Source organism: Oratosquilla oratoria, chromosome 39, assembly GCF_046742065.1.
Source record: "Oratosquilla oratoria isolate Oo_2021 chromosome 39, ASM4674206v1, whole genome shotgun sequence".
Taxonomy (NCBI): Eukaryota; Metazoa; Arthropoda; class Malacostraca; order Stomatopoda; family Squillidae; genus Oratosquilla; species Oratosquilla oratoria.
This window is the reverse complement of record NC_134815.1, coordinates 33,249,343-33,267,811: the sequence shown is the minus strand read 5'-3', so window position 1 is coordinate 33,267,811 and position 18,469 is coordinate 33,249,343. Positions and strand designations below refer to the sequence as shown.

The window sequence follows — 18,469 nt, the reverse complement described above, 5'->3', positions numbered from 1 at the left end:
GGGTGTTACTCCAACTCTCGTGGGCAGAGAGTTGGGTGTGCGTGTAAGGTCAGTATTACCCATAGATCAGTCATACGAGCTCTGAGCTCTCATCTGGGGAGGTTAATAACTGTTGATCATAAGTCCAACACATGATCCAAGACCATGGTGAATGGTGAATACGATCTTCCCTGTATGAATATATTTCTGTACCTCTCAAACACTTCATTTCAGAGGCATTCAATCTCTTCTCTAATTTCCTTACATTGCAACTTTGCTCTAGAGAACACTGTGGGTATAACCACTGGTGGGCAAAGAGCTTGGGGGGGTTGTGCCTAAAGGTCACAACATCCCATAGATTAGGCCATACATGAACTCTGAGCTCTCATCCAGGAGGGTAATATCTGTCAATCATGAGTCCAACATGTGATGCAAAACTGTGGTGAATCACCCCTTCATACAACCTTCTCACTGCACTTAATCTCCAAATATCTATTCAAGTACCCACTTCTCATACCACTTTTCATTCCACTCAGAGTAAAGGTCTGTGTTAGCATATAAAAGGGGTACACCATTACTCGCCGAATAAAGCAGAGAACAAGAAACTAATTTTATTCTAGACTTCAAATATTCTATACCTTATGACTTGTTGCAGAGATAATATAAAGAGAAAATTTGAGAAAAACATACATGATAAAATCAAATAAACATTTATTAATGCAAAGAAATACAGTCTCCTTACGTGGCTTTATTCTTTCAACATTAGAATTCCTGCTTTGTTCATAAAACGTTTGACAAACCTTCTCAATATGACAAGAACCACCTGTTGTCTGAAGTGACAAGGTACAGTCAACATAAAAATGCTAAAACACCAGGTGTACAAAAACGTATGAACACTTAAATGAAGACTTAAAACGTACCCTTTGGACCTTACATAATCATGTCTGGAATCATTTCTTCTACCATTCCACTGGACCTGGTGTATCAATATTTTTTTGCGAACTGTATGTGCCATGCCAATATTCATGTCCTTGCATGAAGAAGCCACCAGGGTCGTGCTAATTCACGTCTCCAATGAGCCTGGAATTTTGGTTTTTGTTATCTGCCATTCCTATTTGTACTTTAATATAGATTTTGCTGCTATGCATAAAAAAATTACTATAAGAAAAGGTATTTATTTTGGAATCTGCATTTGAATAACTTGAGACAAAACTTGGTAACCTTTGAACAATTTGTATGTATGGAATCTTTAACAATAATAATTGTTGCCTCAAGTTTCACGGACTGGAAAGTTACAGCAGCCCTGCGCTGGCTGGCAATGGTCCTCAGGCCCTCCCATAGATCTCTTGGAAAAGAAACTTTGAACTGTTGTCTGCTCTGTATTAATGTATTTACTAAGTTGTATTTTATGGGAAGAGAGCTATGCTCATAGTGACCCGCTTTTGTAGGAAGAAGAGAGCAGTCACTGGTTGTAAACTCTCTTCATGTCAAAAGATGGAGGATATACAACTTAAATTGACAGAAATCTTCAGTTGGACAAGAGGGTGTTGACAGGTTTTGAAGATGGATGAGAGGGAGGATTCTCTTTGAAGCCCATCTTGCATTACCACCAACTGAAGGTACCCATCACCAGTTCTATGAAATAAAAAATAAATAAATAAATAAGTTTTGACAAGGAATTAGTCTTAAATATATCATGTCTTCTTTTAATACTTTAAAAATTACCTCTGCATTCAATCTTAAATCGTGGTATCCAATTAGTCTCTGTAGCATAAAACAAGAATATACTCTACACTATCTCCACAGAATACTTTCAATCCATTCTATCTCCCCCTGGCAATTTCTCAGCTCTCCTTTCAGTCAGAGGACCGAAGACCATCATATCTCTGCACTGGCAGCAAAGATCTTGTGCATAGCAAATAACCTAAACTAGTTTTATACAATGTAGAGCAATTTTGGTCGACCCCTTCCAGAGTCAATGTCAAAGCTGAAGAATCCATTTCACAAAATGCAGGACACTGCAGTGATTACCTCTTGCAATTTTCTTTGCACTAAAAACCTTCCTTTACTAAAGATTAATCTTTGTTTCATTTTCAAGTGGAAGGTTACTATATTCCACACCAGTATCAGGGTAATCAATCCCACACTAGTGATAAATACCCCATCAGGTGACTAATCCTGGTTATTATAATAATAATAATAATAATGATAATAAAAATATCAATAATAATGATAATGATGATAATGACAATAATAATAATACATATACACATACCAACGGCTTTTCCCCACTTACAAGGGAAGTTGTCAAAAAACAAAGGCATAAAATCCCCATATACTTCCCTCCCATTCCTCCTCCTTATCTTAGCACCTCTTGGATGACAGGTCATCTCTGCATCTCTGCCCTGGGTCAGAAGCAATGCAGCAAGACACAGCACATCCAGAGCAAGGCTGCTTCATTTAATCAGCAACCCACCCTCTCCATCCCCTCATGCAGAAAATGGGTAGGGAGAAATCCCTTCATGCTGCATCAAAATATCATTCACACACATTCCCTCACCCCCCTACCCCCACCCACTCCCTTCTATACATCACAGCATCATCCATACACAACCATTCTCCACTCGCCCTATGTTCTCTCTTCTCCATTCCTTCCTCAATGGACATTCCCCTCTTTCCCAATGCCCCATTTACCCCATCCATCTCATCCTTGGTTGCCCCCTCATGTTCACTCCTTCCATCTCTGCCTTCCACACCTCTTTTACTAATCTTTCTTCACTTATTCTTTCCATGTCTCCTACTATCCCAACACTCTTTCATCAACCCTATCTCCCAACTCCCTTTCCACCCCCATTCTCCTCCTCACCTCCTTGTTCTCACTCAATCCAGCCTAGTAACCCCTATCATACTTCTCAGGCCTTTCATCTCAAATACATTCAAACTCCTCTCTTCCTCTCTCGTGTTCCATGTTCCTGCCCCATACAGTGCTGTTGGCACAATTATTCCTTCATACAATTTCCTCTTAGCATCCACTCTCAAATGTCTATTTCTCATTACACTTTTTAATCCCCCAAGGCATTTACTTGCTTCTCTCAATCTACATTTTACCTCCACCTTTACTCCTCCCTTTCCTGCCACATTTGCACCCAAGTATATAAAGCTATCCACTTCCTCCAGTCTGTCTCCCTAAATACTCACTTCCTACTATTAATAATAATGACGATGATAATAATAATGATAATAATAATAATGATAATAATAATAATGATAATAATAACTGCTACCTCAAGTTTCACAGTCTTAAAACCTGTAGACCCACAGTAACCACCAAGACCTTAGGCCATCCTCAAAATATCCCTGTGAAGAAATAATGGACTTTTACCTGTGTTTTTATTAGTATGGATCTGGTTCCATATCACAAATATGGAATAGGATTGGAGCAGTTGCCAGTTGTCAGTTCTACTGTGAAAATGTGAAGGAAAAACAAAGTTAAAATACGTTGGGCCCAATCTGGAGACCATGTACCAGCTCCGGGGCTGCACCTAGAGATGAAGTTGGCGGTGTTGACGAGTTCTGAAGCTGGGCAGAAGGGAGAAAATTCCCTCTGACATTTGTCTTGCAGGACCCCACTTGTACATTCCCATCATTGGTCCTCTTAGATTAAGTCCATCCTGATTTCAGTGTCTCCATAGTAAGTCTTGCACACATATCACAGACAATATGTTTAAGAGTACACCTTTGCTATCTACATGCCTTAAGTATGCAAGAGAACTGACTTGAACAACCACCAGTAAACATTTCCCAAAGACTGCTAGTCCAAACCAGCTCTTGTCATTATTGGCCTTATCAGAGTACACATACGCCTTCATTAAAACATTTACTTCTGGAACTGAAGCTTCCATGGCATTACAACTGAGGTTCCTCAAGTGCAAGTATATGGAATTCCCTTTGTAGTACATATTATCAGTTGGTTTGCCTTTAACAGCTCCACATCACTAATCACATTTGCCTTCCTTGTAAACCAACTTGTCACACACATTCCCACAACTTGCCCTTTTTCTTTGTCACTGTCAGTGTCCTTGAGCTTTGTACAATTTCTAGTTCTTTTTTCACTCATTCAAATGACATATCAGCAACAAATATACACTCCTGCTCCATCACATCTAGATTTCAGTCCTCCAACAATATTTTCCATACCATTTCCTTACTTAATTTGATTCACCACAAAACAACATTTATTTTCCAAGTCCACTTGCACATCCTCCCAACATCACTGCAAATATACTACAAGACTTACAAGTGGCTTTACTTTTCTGCAATCAGCATAAGATGGATCAATCCTGTGAAAAGAATAATTCATATGTACAAGGTGTGATATTGCCTCTTATTTAGTTTCTTTCGACAGGTTGGACACTGCTTTCTGCGCTTCACAGTCTCCTCAATACATACAGAACAAAACACATGACCACAAACAGTTGAGCACAGTGTTCGCTGCGATGTTTGTATAGTAGCTAATGAATCAAAGCATACAGGACAGGTAATGGTGGGCTGTCCACTGACTGCTGGTGGACTATCAGGTTCTTCAATAGGTGATGATGCCCTAACAGGATTGAGAGGCCTGGCCACATTGTGGTTCAGTGTGATAGGTGGGGTGGCGTGTGTATGAGGATTTGCTGTAACATTAGCTGCAGGAATTTGTTGAGTCTCCTGTGCTCTCTGTGCTGTTTCTTGTCGTAAATCTTCAATATCATTGAGAAGTTCTTGAGGTATTTCTGATGGGGTAGTACTAGGGGAACGGGAACGAGGATGATTTCTGTGTGCTGTCAAAAAAGAAAGTTATAATTAAATCATGTTCTTGAAAAAAAAATAAAAAATAAAAAAAAATAAATGTAATGATTCTTTTTCAGTATAATACCTGAATGGAAACACCTAAAGGAATACACAGAGCACCTTATAATACAATGACCTACATTCTTTCCAGACAGTAGCACAAAAGTTCTTTAATAAATGATTTATGAACATAAACAGTAGCTGTGGTAATTTTTCTACAAGAGAACTTGAGTAAAAAATATATACATATATGTGTGTGTGCATGTATTATCTAGTTGTACTTACATAGTTGTATCTTACGGGAAGGGCAGACATGCTTGTGGTGCATCTTAGTATCTTGCAGTGTCTAGTTTGTTCTTAAATTCGTGTATAGTTTTTGCACACACTATTGTTTTATCCAGTTTGTTCCAGATATCCACCACTCTGTGTGGAATACTGTTTTTTTTCCAGGTCTCTTCTATAAGTACCAACTATCCTTTTTGAGTTTCCTATCATGTCCCTTTGTATTTCTCTTATCCCAATTTAGTGTGTATTTACCTAGTTGTATTCTATGGGAAGAGGAGCTATGCTCATGGTGATCCATCTTTGTATCTTGCAACATCTAGTTTGTTCTTAAATTCATGTATGGTGTTCACACACACTATTCTTTTGTCCAATTTGTTCCAGACATCCACCACTCTGTGTGGAATGCTCAAGTTCTCTTTTCATGCCCCCTTGTTTTTCTTGTCCCAATTTAATAAGTCTTCTCTATCAAGGACTTCCATGCCTTTCATAATTCTGTAAATGGCCAACAAATCACCTCTTTCTCTTCTTTGTTCCAGGGCTGGTAGTTCCAATTTAGACAATCTTTGCTCATATGTCATTTTGAAAGTGTTGGGGCCATCTTTGTAGTTACTCTTTGGATTCTTTCTATTTTCCTTGTATTCTTATTTTGTACTGGGTGTCCAGTGTCGCTGCGTACTCCAATCTTGGTCTTATCAGTGTTACTAGTATTTTCTTTACCATTTCCTCACCCAAGTAATTAAAAGACACCTTTATTGATCTGAACAAATTACAGGCTTCTCCAACTATTTTGTTTATCTGCTTGTCTGACATCATGTCTTTGATGATGCTTACTCCTAGGTCCTTTTCAGAACCAACTTTCTTTACTTCCTTTGCACCGATTTTATATTGTCCTGATATTCTTTTTTTCACTTTTTCCAAATTCCATTATACTATATTTCTTAATGTTGAAGTCCACTTCCCACTTCTGACTCCATTTCCAGACCTTGTTCAGATCCCTCTGTTGCGATTCACAATCTTTTTCTGTACTTACTTTTAGTAGTTTTGTATCATCTACAAAAGTTCATGTAACATTCTACACCTTCATCCATGTCATTTACATATATAGTAAACATTACCGGAGCCAGTACTGAACCCTGTGGGACTACACTCATCATTTCTTCCCAAATAGAATTTTTATCTCTGAGCACCACTCATTTTTCTTCCATGCAAGAAATCTTCCATCCATTTCAATCGTTTTCCTTGTATCCCTCCTGTTGTTTTGAGTTTTCTTAATTTTTTGTGTGGTACTTTATCAAACGTCTTTTGTAAGTCCAGGAAAGCATCCGTCCCTTTCTTGCATTATATCTATTAACCTTGAATAGAAACAGATCAAATTTGTGGCACATGACCTGTTATCATCTCCTTTCACTGGTATCATCTCCAATATTCAGCGTGGCTGTCATCTCCCTTCAATGCTTAGCGTGCACATGTGTGCATGCACACATATGCTATAAAAGTGAACTCCCATTGCATCATGATCTCCCTGGGGAAAAATAGATGCTCTGTGTCTTAGGTCAAGTCATCTACCGGCACCTCTCACTTTTACTCAAGTTGATGTGAAGAAACTTCTTTCCATTTCTGTGATATGGCAACTGCATATATGTATATAGAAAATCTTTCTGGCAACCCTCCAAAGTTTGAAAGGAGCTTACCTTGTATTTGTACAGCAGAAAGCTGTTAGACTTTGCAAAGTTATACATACATACATACCAAAGGCCTTTTTCCCCCTTATAAGGAAGGTAGCCAAAAAACAAAGGCATAAAAAACTCCCATCCATTCCATCCCTATCACACTCCACTCCCCTCCACCCTCTTCCCATCCTCTTATCTTGGCACCTCCTGGATGATGGGTCATCCCTGCATCCTGTCCACTGCCCTGGGTAAGAAGCAGCGTCGCAAGACACAGCACGTCCACAGCAAGGCCGCTTCATTAAATCAGTGACCCCCCCCTCCCCCTCTCCATCCCCTCATGCAGAAAAGGAGAAGACTGGGAGAAATCCTTTTGGGCTGCATCAAAATTTTTCTCACACATCACACATACTCCCTCACCCCACATCTCCCACCCATTCCACCTCATGCATCACAGCATCATCCATATACAACTATTCTCCATTCACCCGTCTTTCCTCAGACATTCCCCTCTTTCCCAAAGCCCCTTTAACCACATCCATCCATCTCATCCTAGGTCGCCCCCTAATGTTCACTCCTTCCACATCTGCCTCCACACCTCTTTTACTAGTCTTCACTCATTCTTTCCATGTGTAAAAACCATCCCAATACTCTTTCATCCACCCTATCTCCCAACTCCCTTTCTACCCCTGTTCTCCTCCTCACCTCCTCATTTCTCACTCCATCTAGCCTAGTAACCCCTATCATACTTCTCAGACACCTCATCTCAAACACATTCAAACTCCTTCTCTCTCTTCCTCTCTTATGTTCCATGTTTCTGCCCCATACAGTGCTGTCAGCACAATCACTCCTTCATACAATCTCCTCTTAGCATCCATTCCCAAATGTCTATATCTAATTACACTTTTTAATCCACCAAGGCATTTACTCGCTTCTCTCAATCTACATTCTACCTCCACCTCCACTCCTCCCTTTCCTGCCACATTCGCACCCAAGTATCTAAAAATATCCACTTCCTCCAGTCTCTCTCCCTTAATACTCACTTCCAGTCTGCTGCCACTTTCACCCCTTGTACATCTCATCACCTTACTTTTATCCACATTTATCTTCAACTTCTTTCACACACTTTCCCAAATTCTGTCACTAACTTCCTCAATCCCTCTAATCCTGCTACAAGTGCAGTGTCATCAGCAAACAACTGGCTTATTTCCCACTTTCCTTCATTTTCTTTAACCATCTCCAATCCCTGACCCACTACCCTTGCATTCACCTCTCGCACCACTACCACATATAAATTGAACAGCCAAGGCAACATAACACATCCCTGACGAAGTCCCACATTTACCTCGAACCACTTGCTCTCTCCATTTCTGATTTTAACTCAAGTTATACTATTCTTGTTAAAATTCTTGACTGCTCTTAAAAGATTTCCTCCTATCCCATATATCTGTAATACCTCCCACAGTACCTTCCTGTCTATCCTGTCATAACCCTTTTCCAAATTCATAAAGGCCCAAAACACATCCTTACTTTTTCCTATGGCTTTCTCACATATCTGTCTTACCACAAAAATCTGTTCCACACAACCCCTACCTGTCTTAAACCCACATTGTTCCCAACCAATTACTCCCTCTGTTCCTCTCCTAAACCACTCAATCAAGACCTTCCCATAAGCCTCCCCAACTACACTTAACGAACTGATCCCTCTGAAACTACTACATTCACACTTGTCCCCTTTTCCCTTGTAAAGTGGACCTATACAGGCACCTCCAGTCCTCTGACACTCTACCCTCTCTCCAACAAACATTAAATAACCTCACCAGCCAGTCCATCACTGTATCTCCATTTTTTAAGACATTTTGTATGACACCCACCCAACTTAGGTGCCTTGCCTGCTTTCATCATCTTAACAACTGCCTTCACCTCATCTTTCCTAATTTCTCCTCCATTTTCCTCACTCATCACTGTCATTTTCTTAGTGCTTCCCACTGCAACTACCTTTCCCTCCCTATCCTCCTCCACATTTAGAAACTTTCTAAAATAATGTCCATCTTCCTTACTGCCTTCTCCTCCATTATCATCTCTCCATCTGCACCTTTTACCTTTTCTTCTGTTCTTGATTTGCCTCCCCTTCATCTCTTAATTTCTTTCCCGAATATCTTTTTATTACTTTCAAAATTTTATGTCACACTTTTACACCATTTCACATTTGCTCTCCTCTTGGCCTCCTCTATCTTGTGCTCTACTTCTCTTTTCTTTGACCTCTCATATGATTCTCTTGTCCTATTTTGTAACCAATCTGTGAAAGCTTGCTTCTTCTCTTCTACAACCTTCTTTGCTTCCTCATCCCATCACTCACTACCCTTCCTTCTATTTCCTCCTGTCCTCCTTGTTCCATACACCATCTTTGCACACCTTGTGACTCCCTCCTTGAACCATCCCCATTCCTCCTCTACTCCTAATTCTACTCTATCCTTCACTCCCTCCCACTCCTCTCACAGCTTCTTGTACTTCTTTCTCATTTAAGCAATTCACTTTAAGCACCTCCCTACCTTCTGTCCTTTTCCTCTTTTTCCATCTATCCTCCACTCTCAATTTACCTTCCACCAAAAAATTATCTGATATTCCCCCACTCCCCTAAGAACGTACATCCTTAACTCTTCCTACTATACTCCTGGTTACCACTATATAGACCATTAATGCTCTATCTACCACCCTTCCATTCACCACCCTCTCCCATGTGTAGTTATGTTTGACTTCCTAAACACTGTATTTGCTATCAACTCTCTAGACACATCTCCACCATCAACTCTCCACTACAATTTTTCCTGGAACTCCACACTTACCAACCACTCCATCTATTGGTTCATTTCCTACCCAATACCACTACATTGACATTTCTCTCTAATCCCTCTATGCACTCATTTAAATCTATCCAAAAACCCTCCCTTTCCTATACACTCTTTTCACTACCAGGCCCATATACACTTAAAAACCCACATCTCCCTTCCCAGTTTCACCTTCATCCACATTAACCTTGAAACCTCCTTCCACTCCACCACACACTTACCCATCTCTTCACTTACTATTATAGCCACCCCTCTTCTCCCTCATCCTCCCTTCACTCCTGAGATCCTTCCAACTACACTCCCAAACTCACACTTGCCCCTCCCTTTCAACTTAGTTTCACACAATGCCAACACATCCATCTTTCTTCTCACAAACATACTGCCCATCTCTTCCCTTTTACTCACATATGTATCACATCCATGCACATTAAAAGACCCAAACCTTAGGGTTCTGGTTGGAAAACTCCTCCCAGACTCTCTTATGCCTTTACTTTATTTAGGAATGTCCCCTTTGGGGCTACAGGAAGAAGGATGCCTAGTCCTATCCTTGTCCCATTTTTGTCATCTCATACAACTCAAGTGGAGAGACTTGGTGGCAGTATTCTTTTCTCCCATCACAGGGTTTGGCAAAATGTGAAAAGAATATTCAGATAAATGGTACAGGACAGTAACAAGAATGAGGGGACCCATTACAAAGGGACAGTCACAGTATAATAAAGTATCATTTCTCTATGAATAGAGATATTCTCTACCACAGACAAAATGTGTGGCTCTGTTCTGTAGGGGCACCCCATTTAGGCCCTAAAGTATCAGCTGCATGCTACTTAGCAGCTTTTAAGCCCACAATAACATACAGCCAATACCCCAGAGAGAGAGAGAGAGAGAGAGAGAGAGAGAGAGAGATGTGGCTTTTTCATTAGTAGCCACACTGCATGAGCTCCCATGCATGTCCTGTCTTAAGGACTCCCCATTATTAGTGGAAACAGAGGACCTGGAAATCTGAGCGGGAGTTGGGGGGGGGTAGGTTTGCCATCATTTCTGTCCTAGGAATAAATCAACAATAATAAAATTGTATTTAGAAAAATAAATAAATTAGTTAATAAACACATTAGTTTTACATTTTCCCAAATGATGTAATCTAGATAACTGACAGCTCAAATATTTAGATGTTCTTCCCTTCACAAAAATTTTACTCTTCATGTGTTCATCCTTGACAATAACATGCCTTCCAAGTTTGTAACCCACCTTGTAGCCATGGCTGGGCCCAAATCCTTAATCGAGGTGAAGGCGACCTTCTGTTTTCAGTGACATCGAAATCTAGAACTGAGAAGTCTTGTGTCGAGGGTAGTAAGTCTCCAAACAACAAGTTCTGGATATCTGAAAGCCTATCCTCATATCCCTCACCAAGTGGAGGTAAAACAGGAGGAGCAGTTAGATCCAATGGCTCCTCCTGCAAACTGCGATTTACAGTGGGGTTTTCCTCATCTGTGGTACGTCTTCTTCGTCTTTGTCTAGTTTCTGTTCCCAAGTACTGTGGGCAAGGAAGATAGCGTTAAGTAAATATTAAAAGAAAAATAGTGCAAAATGATAATATACTTCCAAATCAATATGGCATTGGAAGTACACAATTATTTATATATATATATATATATATACACGTATATGTATACATATATACTGTATATTTATATATACACCAAAAGGCTTTTGCCTCCTGACATGGGGTAATAAGCTCAGTCAAATAATACACTCACCCCACCCCCATGCAAAAACCCATTCACTGTCCCTTCCATCACCTTGTGGCCTATCTCTTGCCACACTATGCAAGTCAGAAGCAATACAAAAGAAACAGCACTTCTACAGCAGAGACCAAGAGCAAGAAACAGCTCATCTCCACCAATGCACTATATGGTGACCTCTTACCTTACCCAAAGCAAAGAAGAGCATCCCCCTGGGCACATCATCTCTTCATCCATTTACAACCACTCTGTTCATCGTAACCTTTTGCACTCACTCTTTCTTGCTGAAGATATTCCTCTTGCATCCAATACCCCCTTCACCCTGTCCATGTATCTCAATCTTGAAATTCCCCTAAATTCACTCTGTCCACTTCTCTCTCCACTCTTTCTGCTTATCTTTTTTTTTAATCATTATTCCCATATACCTAAACTTCTAAACTATCACAGGACCCTTTGTATCTGCCAGCTCTGCCTCACTTCCACATTTCTCATTTTCCATTCTTATAACCCCTACCTTTTACTTACTTCATCTAAAACACATTTCAGTTCTTGCTTTCTGCCTCTTTCAAATTCCAATCCTCTGTCCCATACAGTACCATGGGCACAATTACTCCCACTTACTCTTCTTTTTGCATTCGTCCACATACTTATTTCTCGTAATAGTTTTAATTACCCCCAAATATTTACCTACTTCCTTTATTGTATAATACACTTCCATCCCTATTCCTTCATTCTCTGCTACATATTAACCCAAATACAATTATCTGTTTCCTCCAGTCTTAGCCTTTTGGATATGATGACATCTACATATGTGTCATGAGCTGTGAGTGGATACGAAGATGCCAGTGTCGGCTTCCTGATTATATTTATTTTGTAGTAGTAATTGAGTGACCCCCATATTCTGAAAACAATCTTGATCACATTTTCTGTGATGTTATACTTATTTAGGGTGAAAGAGAACAAGTATAACAGCAATAACTTTATATTTTGTAATTGTATTGTGATGCATCATCATACATCAGGCAACCTGATGTGCGTGCAAACATGTCACTCGTACTGAGGCTGAATTTTAAATTTGTCTTCAAACAAGCTTCCCTATCACCCCATCACAATTTGCCCACATTTACTTACAACTTTCCCCTCTCACACCTAAACTCTGACACCATGTCCAATCCTACAACTCAGTTACAGACTCAAAGATGCCACAGAACATCTCGTACCACAATGCCCCATACTGATTATCCTCCAGGCAACATAACAATATCTCTTCTCAAGTTAGTTTATGGTCCCATCCGGCTGCTGTTGCCAGTTTCTTAGAGGCCATGGGTCTTCTGCAGGAGAGACCAGGGGGAATGGATTGATTGATAACAGAATGGAAACCTTACCCCAGAAATCATACATACATACATACATACCTGTACCAAGGCTTTTTCCCCCTTACATGGGAGGTAGCCAAAAAGAAAAAGGCATAAAATCATTTCCACCCATTCCATCCCTGAATACACTCCACACCCCTCCACCCTCCCTCTTATCTTAGCACCTCCTGGATGACGGGTCATCCCTGCACCTTGTCCACTGCCCTGGGTCAAGCAGTGTCGCAAGACACAGCACATCCACAGCAAGGCCGCTTCATTAAATCGGCAACCCCCCCCTCTCCGTCCCCCCATTGCATAAAAGGAGAAGACGGGGAGAAATCCCTTCGGGCTGCGTCAAATTTTGCTCACACATACTACCTCACCCCCCATCCCCCCGCCCATTCCACCTCATGCATCACATCATCATCCATATACAACCATTCTCCATTCACCCTGTCTTCTGTCCTCTCCCGTCCTTCCTCAACAGACATTCCCCTCTTCCCCAAAGCCCCCTTCACCCCATCCATCCACCTCATCCTAGGACGTCCCCTCATGTTCACTCTCTCCACATCTGCCTTCCACACCTCTTTTACTAGTCTTTCTTCACTCATTCTTTCCATGTGTCCAAACCATCCTAATACTCTTTCATCAACCCTATCTCCCAGAAATCAACTGTGGAAAAATAAAAAAACAATAAAACTAAATGGCCAAACCACTGGAAGAGCCATAAAATTCCAGTTCTCACATCTAATACTCATGTGACTTTCAGCCCACATACCAAGAACCTGACAGCAAATATCTTTGCCACATGTTTAGCATCATGAATAGGACTGGAAATTAGTTTGCTGCTGGTGGTGGAGTGGATACATCAAAAAGGGTGGATGCCATCTTGAACTTCATTGTCAGCTCAATCATTGCTGGGAGTGTCAACATGAGATGGTATGCAGAAGGAAACATATTTGAAGTGGATGAATGTTTGAATGATCCTTGAATAGATTTTGCGGCCCACAGGGTTGCGAGACTTGAGGTTGGAAATTGCCTGCAGGTATTTTGTGAATCTTATATGATTATACAGGATATGGAGTAGTAGTTTTGGATAATATGAAGGGTGGCAGGGATGCAGAGTTCAGCAGTGAAGATTGAGACAATGGAAGAGAAGATTACCTCTTATTTCAGTTGAAGACATTGCTGCATAATCTACCCTGTGGTTAGAGCAGGATCCATCAGTGTTGAATGTGTAGATAGGAGGGAGTTCAAAGAGATTCCTGTCAGAGGACTTAAGATGGTGTTTTTTTTTTTTTTTTTTTTTTTTTTATGGTGACTGAGGTGAGGCCGTAGTGTGCTGGAGAAGTATCCACAGGGCTCAGTGGGCACTGTCATGAAAAGGATTTGTCAACTATTTCCAGTGTAGATAGCAGGTTAGCCATTCTTTTGCCATAAGGATGGGCATTATGTGCGAGTTGATGATTGATTGATTTGGTTTAATGAATCAAACTCCCCTTATCAGGGGGCTAGGATGGTGCCCATTACAGAGGATTGTAGCATGAAATTTAATTAACCATGCCCTTGGTCCAACTTGCTGGTGGCAGACTATGCCATCACCTTGACCTCTGCCGTAAGTACCAATGTTCTAACCTCCTCAGCCAATGGGCATTTGACAAATTATTCATGGGTTGAGGTTTTAATGGTGTGGAGGACTGAATTTTGTTGGGAAGTTCTTACTATCATAAGAGATATTTCAGTAATGTCAGGGATCTGTATATCTTGGAGGGGAGGGGTCCACTTTCTGCATTCAAGTTTTTTAGTAGTGTTGCCACAGGCACCTCAACGGAGGTACAGGCTGAGGAAGCATTTACACCCAACATCCAAAGTTATAGATGTAGCAGAGGAATGGGCTTGTTCTGAATGGGGGCTTGATATTGGTACCACAGCACTGGTTTGTCTACTCCCTAACATTTGTGGAACAGCTGTTTTAGGAGACTGCATACTGTATATATTTAAGGAGAAGAATCCAGGTAAGTCCACAAGTATCAGCCTCTGACATAAGGATTGTTACAACAGTGGGTGGGAAGCATTTCTTATATGTACTGACTGTGTATCTTTGCAGCAGCTTTGTCTACAGAAGTGTATAGTGACCAATTCTGGAGTGAAGAAATGGAATCCATAGTTTCTGGCTCACGAGTTTACTCAAGTTACAGCATTTGGGAGACAACGGTTGGTATGAATAGGGTGGGTTCTGATGAATAGGGTTTGGTCATTGACATAGTCTGGCATTTATCTATTTATTCATTTCATATATACATTCCCCTCCCCACCAAAGGAGAGCAGTTGTTTAGCTATATCATCAATTGTTATAGTGAAATGAATACCAAGGACTCTTCCTTGGGAACTCATTGTTGGATATGTGGCATGGATAGGGTTGTTCCTATGCAAACTGTGAATGCTCTATGGGGTCAGGAATTGGTGTATGGAAGCATCCAAAGCACTGGCAGTTGAAGCAACAGAATGAATGTGGATAGTAAATCTTTATTTTGTAATCAGTGAGTCCATTGTCTCTTGGAGGATACCCAGGGCTCCCAAGTAACCCATAACAGCCATCAGGAATCATACTTTTGGTAATCACAATTGCTAACTTGGAAGTTAAAGTTAACTAACAGTCACTATTAGCATGGGTGTATTGTTCTTTGTATTATTTAGGGTTTTCTTTACCTGATATATTCTTGTTACCTTTGATCATCTTACAATTCTTTCCATTATTTCCTCTGTATGGTATCACAGTGGAATACGGATTACTCACATATTAAATGTTCTATGTGGTTTTATTTAGATTAGGGTGCCTGTCAGGATTAAGGCTTCGACTCTTACTATCTCCAGTTCTTGATTGTAGTTTTATTGTTAAAGTTTCTCCTTGGGGCCATATATTACAGGGGTTTCTAATCTGTTTTTAAATTCCTTATATACCCCAAAGAGAAGTCTCACCATTTTTTATTCTTTGTTAGTGGATTTCAGGACCACGAATTTTGGGCAATCCACATCAAGGTCCACTTCATGTCAGTATGGGCCAAGTTGGTGGCTGGTGGGGTTGAGTAGGTTCCATATTGCAATGCCATTTAGTGGGACTAAGATTGCAGTCAATATCTGTGGTGTTTGGATTTGTTAATGTCAACAATGGTGAGTATCATTCCTTGTGGGAAGAGTGGGCAACTACAATGGTGGTACCATTGTCAAATATTCTCGAGTTTTTTTATTTTCTTCTATTTTATTTACTTATTTTTCATTTTTATTATTATGTATTTTTTCTTGGCAAGGAGCTCTTTGCTCTATTCACAGAGGTGTGTTGCAGGGTGGGGTGGAAGTACAACAGAGGGTCTTAGGTTTGGGGAGAGCTGTTGCTCCCTGATGTTGTTTGGTTATTGCTATGATTGTTAATATTATTTTTTACCACTCTTAATATTACTATTATCTATGCCACATAAGGGGTGACTTTGAATAGGGTAGTTCCCCAGCCAGGGTGGGTTTTTGGGAAGCTATGTTTTGAGCATCTTTTCTCAGCCCCTCCCCATGTAGAATGGTCAGAGTAGATCCTGAATAGGGCTGCTCAGTCATGAAGGTTACTGAGCTGTGGTCCTTGGGCCTACACTACCTACTGCATAGGTTAAGACTAAGGGTTTTCAGAAATCACCTTCTCCTGCCCCCACCATCTTGTACCATCACCAGAGGAATTAGCAGCATTATGAATTAAAGTTACAGTTAGTTGTGGAAGAAAAGTATGACAGTGATTGAATAAGTTGCCAGTCTCAGTCACTGCCTCATTCTCAGTAACAACTCCTGGATAGGAGACATGCAGGCTGCTGCCAAGCTGTGCTGCTCTCTAGTCCTACCACAGGACAACCACTGGGCCTACACTGCCTGCCATGTGGGTTAAGACTAAGAGATCCCAGAAATCACCTCCTGAGCCCACCATCTTGCACCATTGCAGGAGGACTTAGTGGCATTAATTGGAAGAATGAAGTTACTGTTGGTTAGTGGGAGGAAAGTTTGATAGTGACTGAATAAACTGTCAGTCTCGGTCACTACCTCTCAGCATGAACTCCTGGACAGGAGTCAAACACAGGGGCACCGCAGGGAGATGGTGAGACACCAGTTGGTTTTCCTTCATCCTGCTTCCGCATCCCGTTTCAAGATCTTGCCACCCTCTTCGATGGCAGGAGATGAGGTGAAGGGAGCTGCAAGACCCTGAAACAGGATTCATAACAGGTAGGAAGACCTTACCCCATGCTGGGATGGAATGAAAGCTCAGAGAAAAAAGTTGGCGAGGTTCACTGAAATGATAGCACTGAAACCCATAGATCCAATGTAGCTTGTAATATGTTCTCAGACCCTTTCATAGATCTCTCTGGAAAGAAACTTGGGACTGGTATGCTACACAACTACAGGCCAATCAATTTTACATCAGTTATAGGTAAAATCCTTGAATCAATAATAGCTAATAGAATCAGAGATCTTATCAAGACACATAATTTGATTGCTGACGCCCAGCATGGGTACAAAGCCCATGGCACAGGAGGAAATGTGTTTGAGTGGATTAGAGCATGGACCAGTGAAAAAAAACAGCAGGTCACCATAAACAGTGTAAAATCCAAATGGGGAGTGTTACTAGTGGAGTTCCCCAGGGCTTGGTTTTGGGTCCCTTACTGTTCATTATGAATATAAATGACTTGGACAATGGGATTAGTATAATTTTAGTAAGTTTGCAGACAACACTAAAATAGGATGCCAAATTAGGTCAGATGACACCGAAATACTTCAGGAAGATCTTAACAAATTGTTCACATGGTGAAATGGCAAATGGACTTCAATATCTCAAAGAGCAGTGTGTTAAACATAGGTTTACATAACCCAGAAAGCAGATATACCTTAGATAACACTGTTTTAGAGAAAACTGGGTGCGAGAGAGACTTGGGAGTTGTAGTGAGTCCTGACCTTGAATCCAGGAAAAGGTGTATAAGCACCAGAAATAGAGCTAACAGAGCATTAGGTTTCATTGCTAGGACTGTTATGAAAGTATAGTTATCAAACTATCTGGCATCAGTTAGACCCATCCTTGACTATGTGGTATCAAACTATCTGGCATCAGTTAGACCCATCCTTGACTATGTGGTACAGTTTTAGTCTCCGTCCTTTAGAATGGATATAAATTCACTACAGTACTACCTCTCATTAACGGACTAAAAGGAGGGTAATGGTGTCCGTTGATGTGAATAATCCGTTGATTTGGAGTGGTTTTTGGATGGCATAGTGATTGCACGCACTAAACAACAGCACCACAAACACAGTGAAAAAAACACAAAAACAGCTAATTAACGTCCATTAATGAGAGGTAGTACTGTAGAATCAGTACAGAGGAGAATGACCAAAATGATACATGGGCTCAAAAATTTACCTTACAAGGACAGATCTAGACACCTTAATTTATTCTCTCTGGAAAGATGCAGACAACAGGGTGATCTAATAGAGGTGTTCAAGTGGATAAGGACTTTAACAAGGAGGATGCAGACAAGGTAATCATATGAAGATGACAGGTAAGGACTCGCAGTAATGGATTTGAATTGGACAAATTTAGATTTCAGAAGGAAATAGGCAAGAACTGGTTTCCCATTGGAGTGGTCAACGAATGGAATAGACTTAGTAACCACGTAGTGAGCGCTGAAACTAATGGTTGTTTTAATAAAAGGTTAGACAACTTTATGGATGGGGTTGATAGG

General features: G+C 40.7%; 1 protein-coding gene across 6 annotated transcripts in view; it reads right to left on the bottom strand.

Annotated features, from left to right (window-relative positions):
- Positions 1-673: 673 nt before the first annotated feature.
- The window catches only part of LOC143020346 (uncharacterized), a 45,061-nt gene continuing 27,265 nt past the window's right edge, over positions 674-18,469 (bottom strand). For all 6 annotated transcript variants that reach the window (XM_076176685.1, XM_076176684.1, XM_076176683.1 and 3 more), the window contains 2 exons: positions 10,856-11,141; positions 674-4,799 (listed from right to left, as the gene is read on the bottom strand). In XM_076176685.1, coding sequence (XP_076032800.1) covers positions 4,336-4,799; positions 10,856-11,141 — 750 coding nt within the window. In that variant the 3' untranslated portion in view covers positions 674-4,335. The remainder of the gene's footprint in view (positions 4,800-10,855; positions 11,142-18,469) is intronic.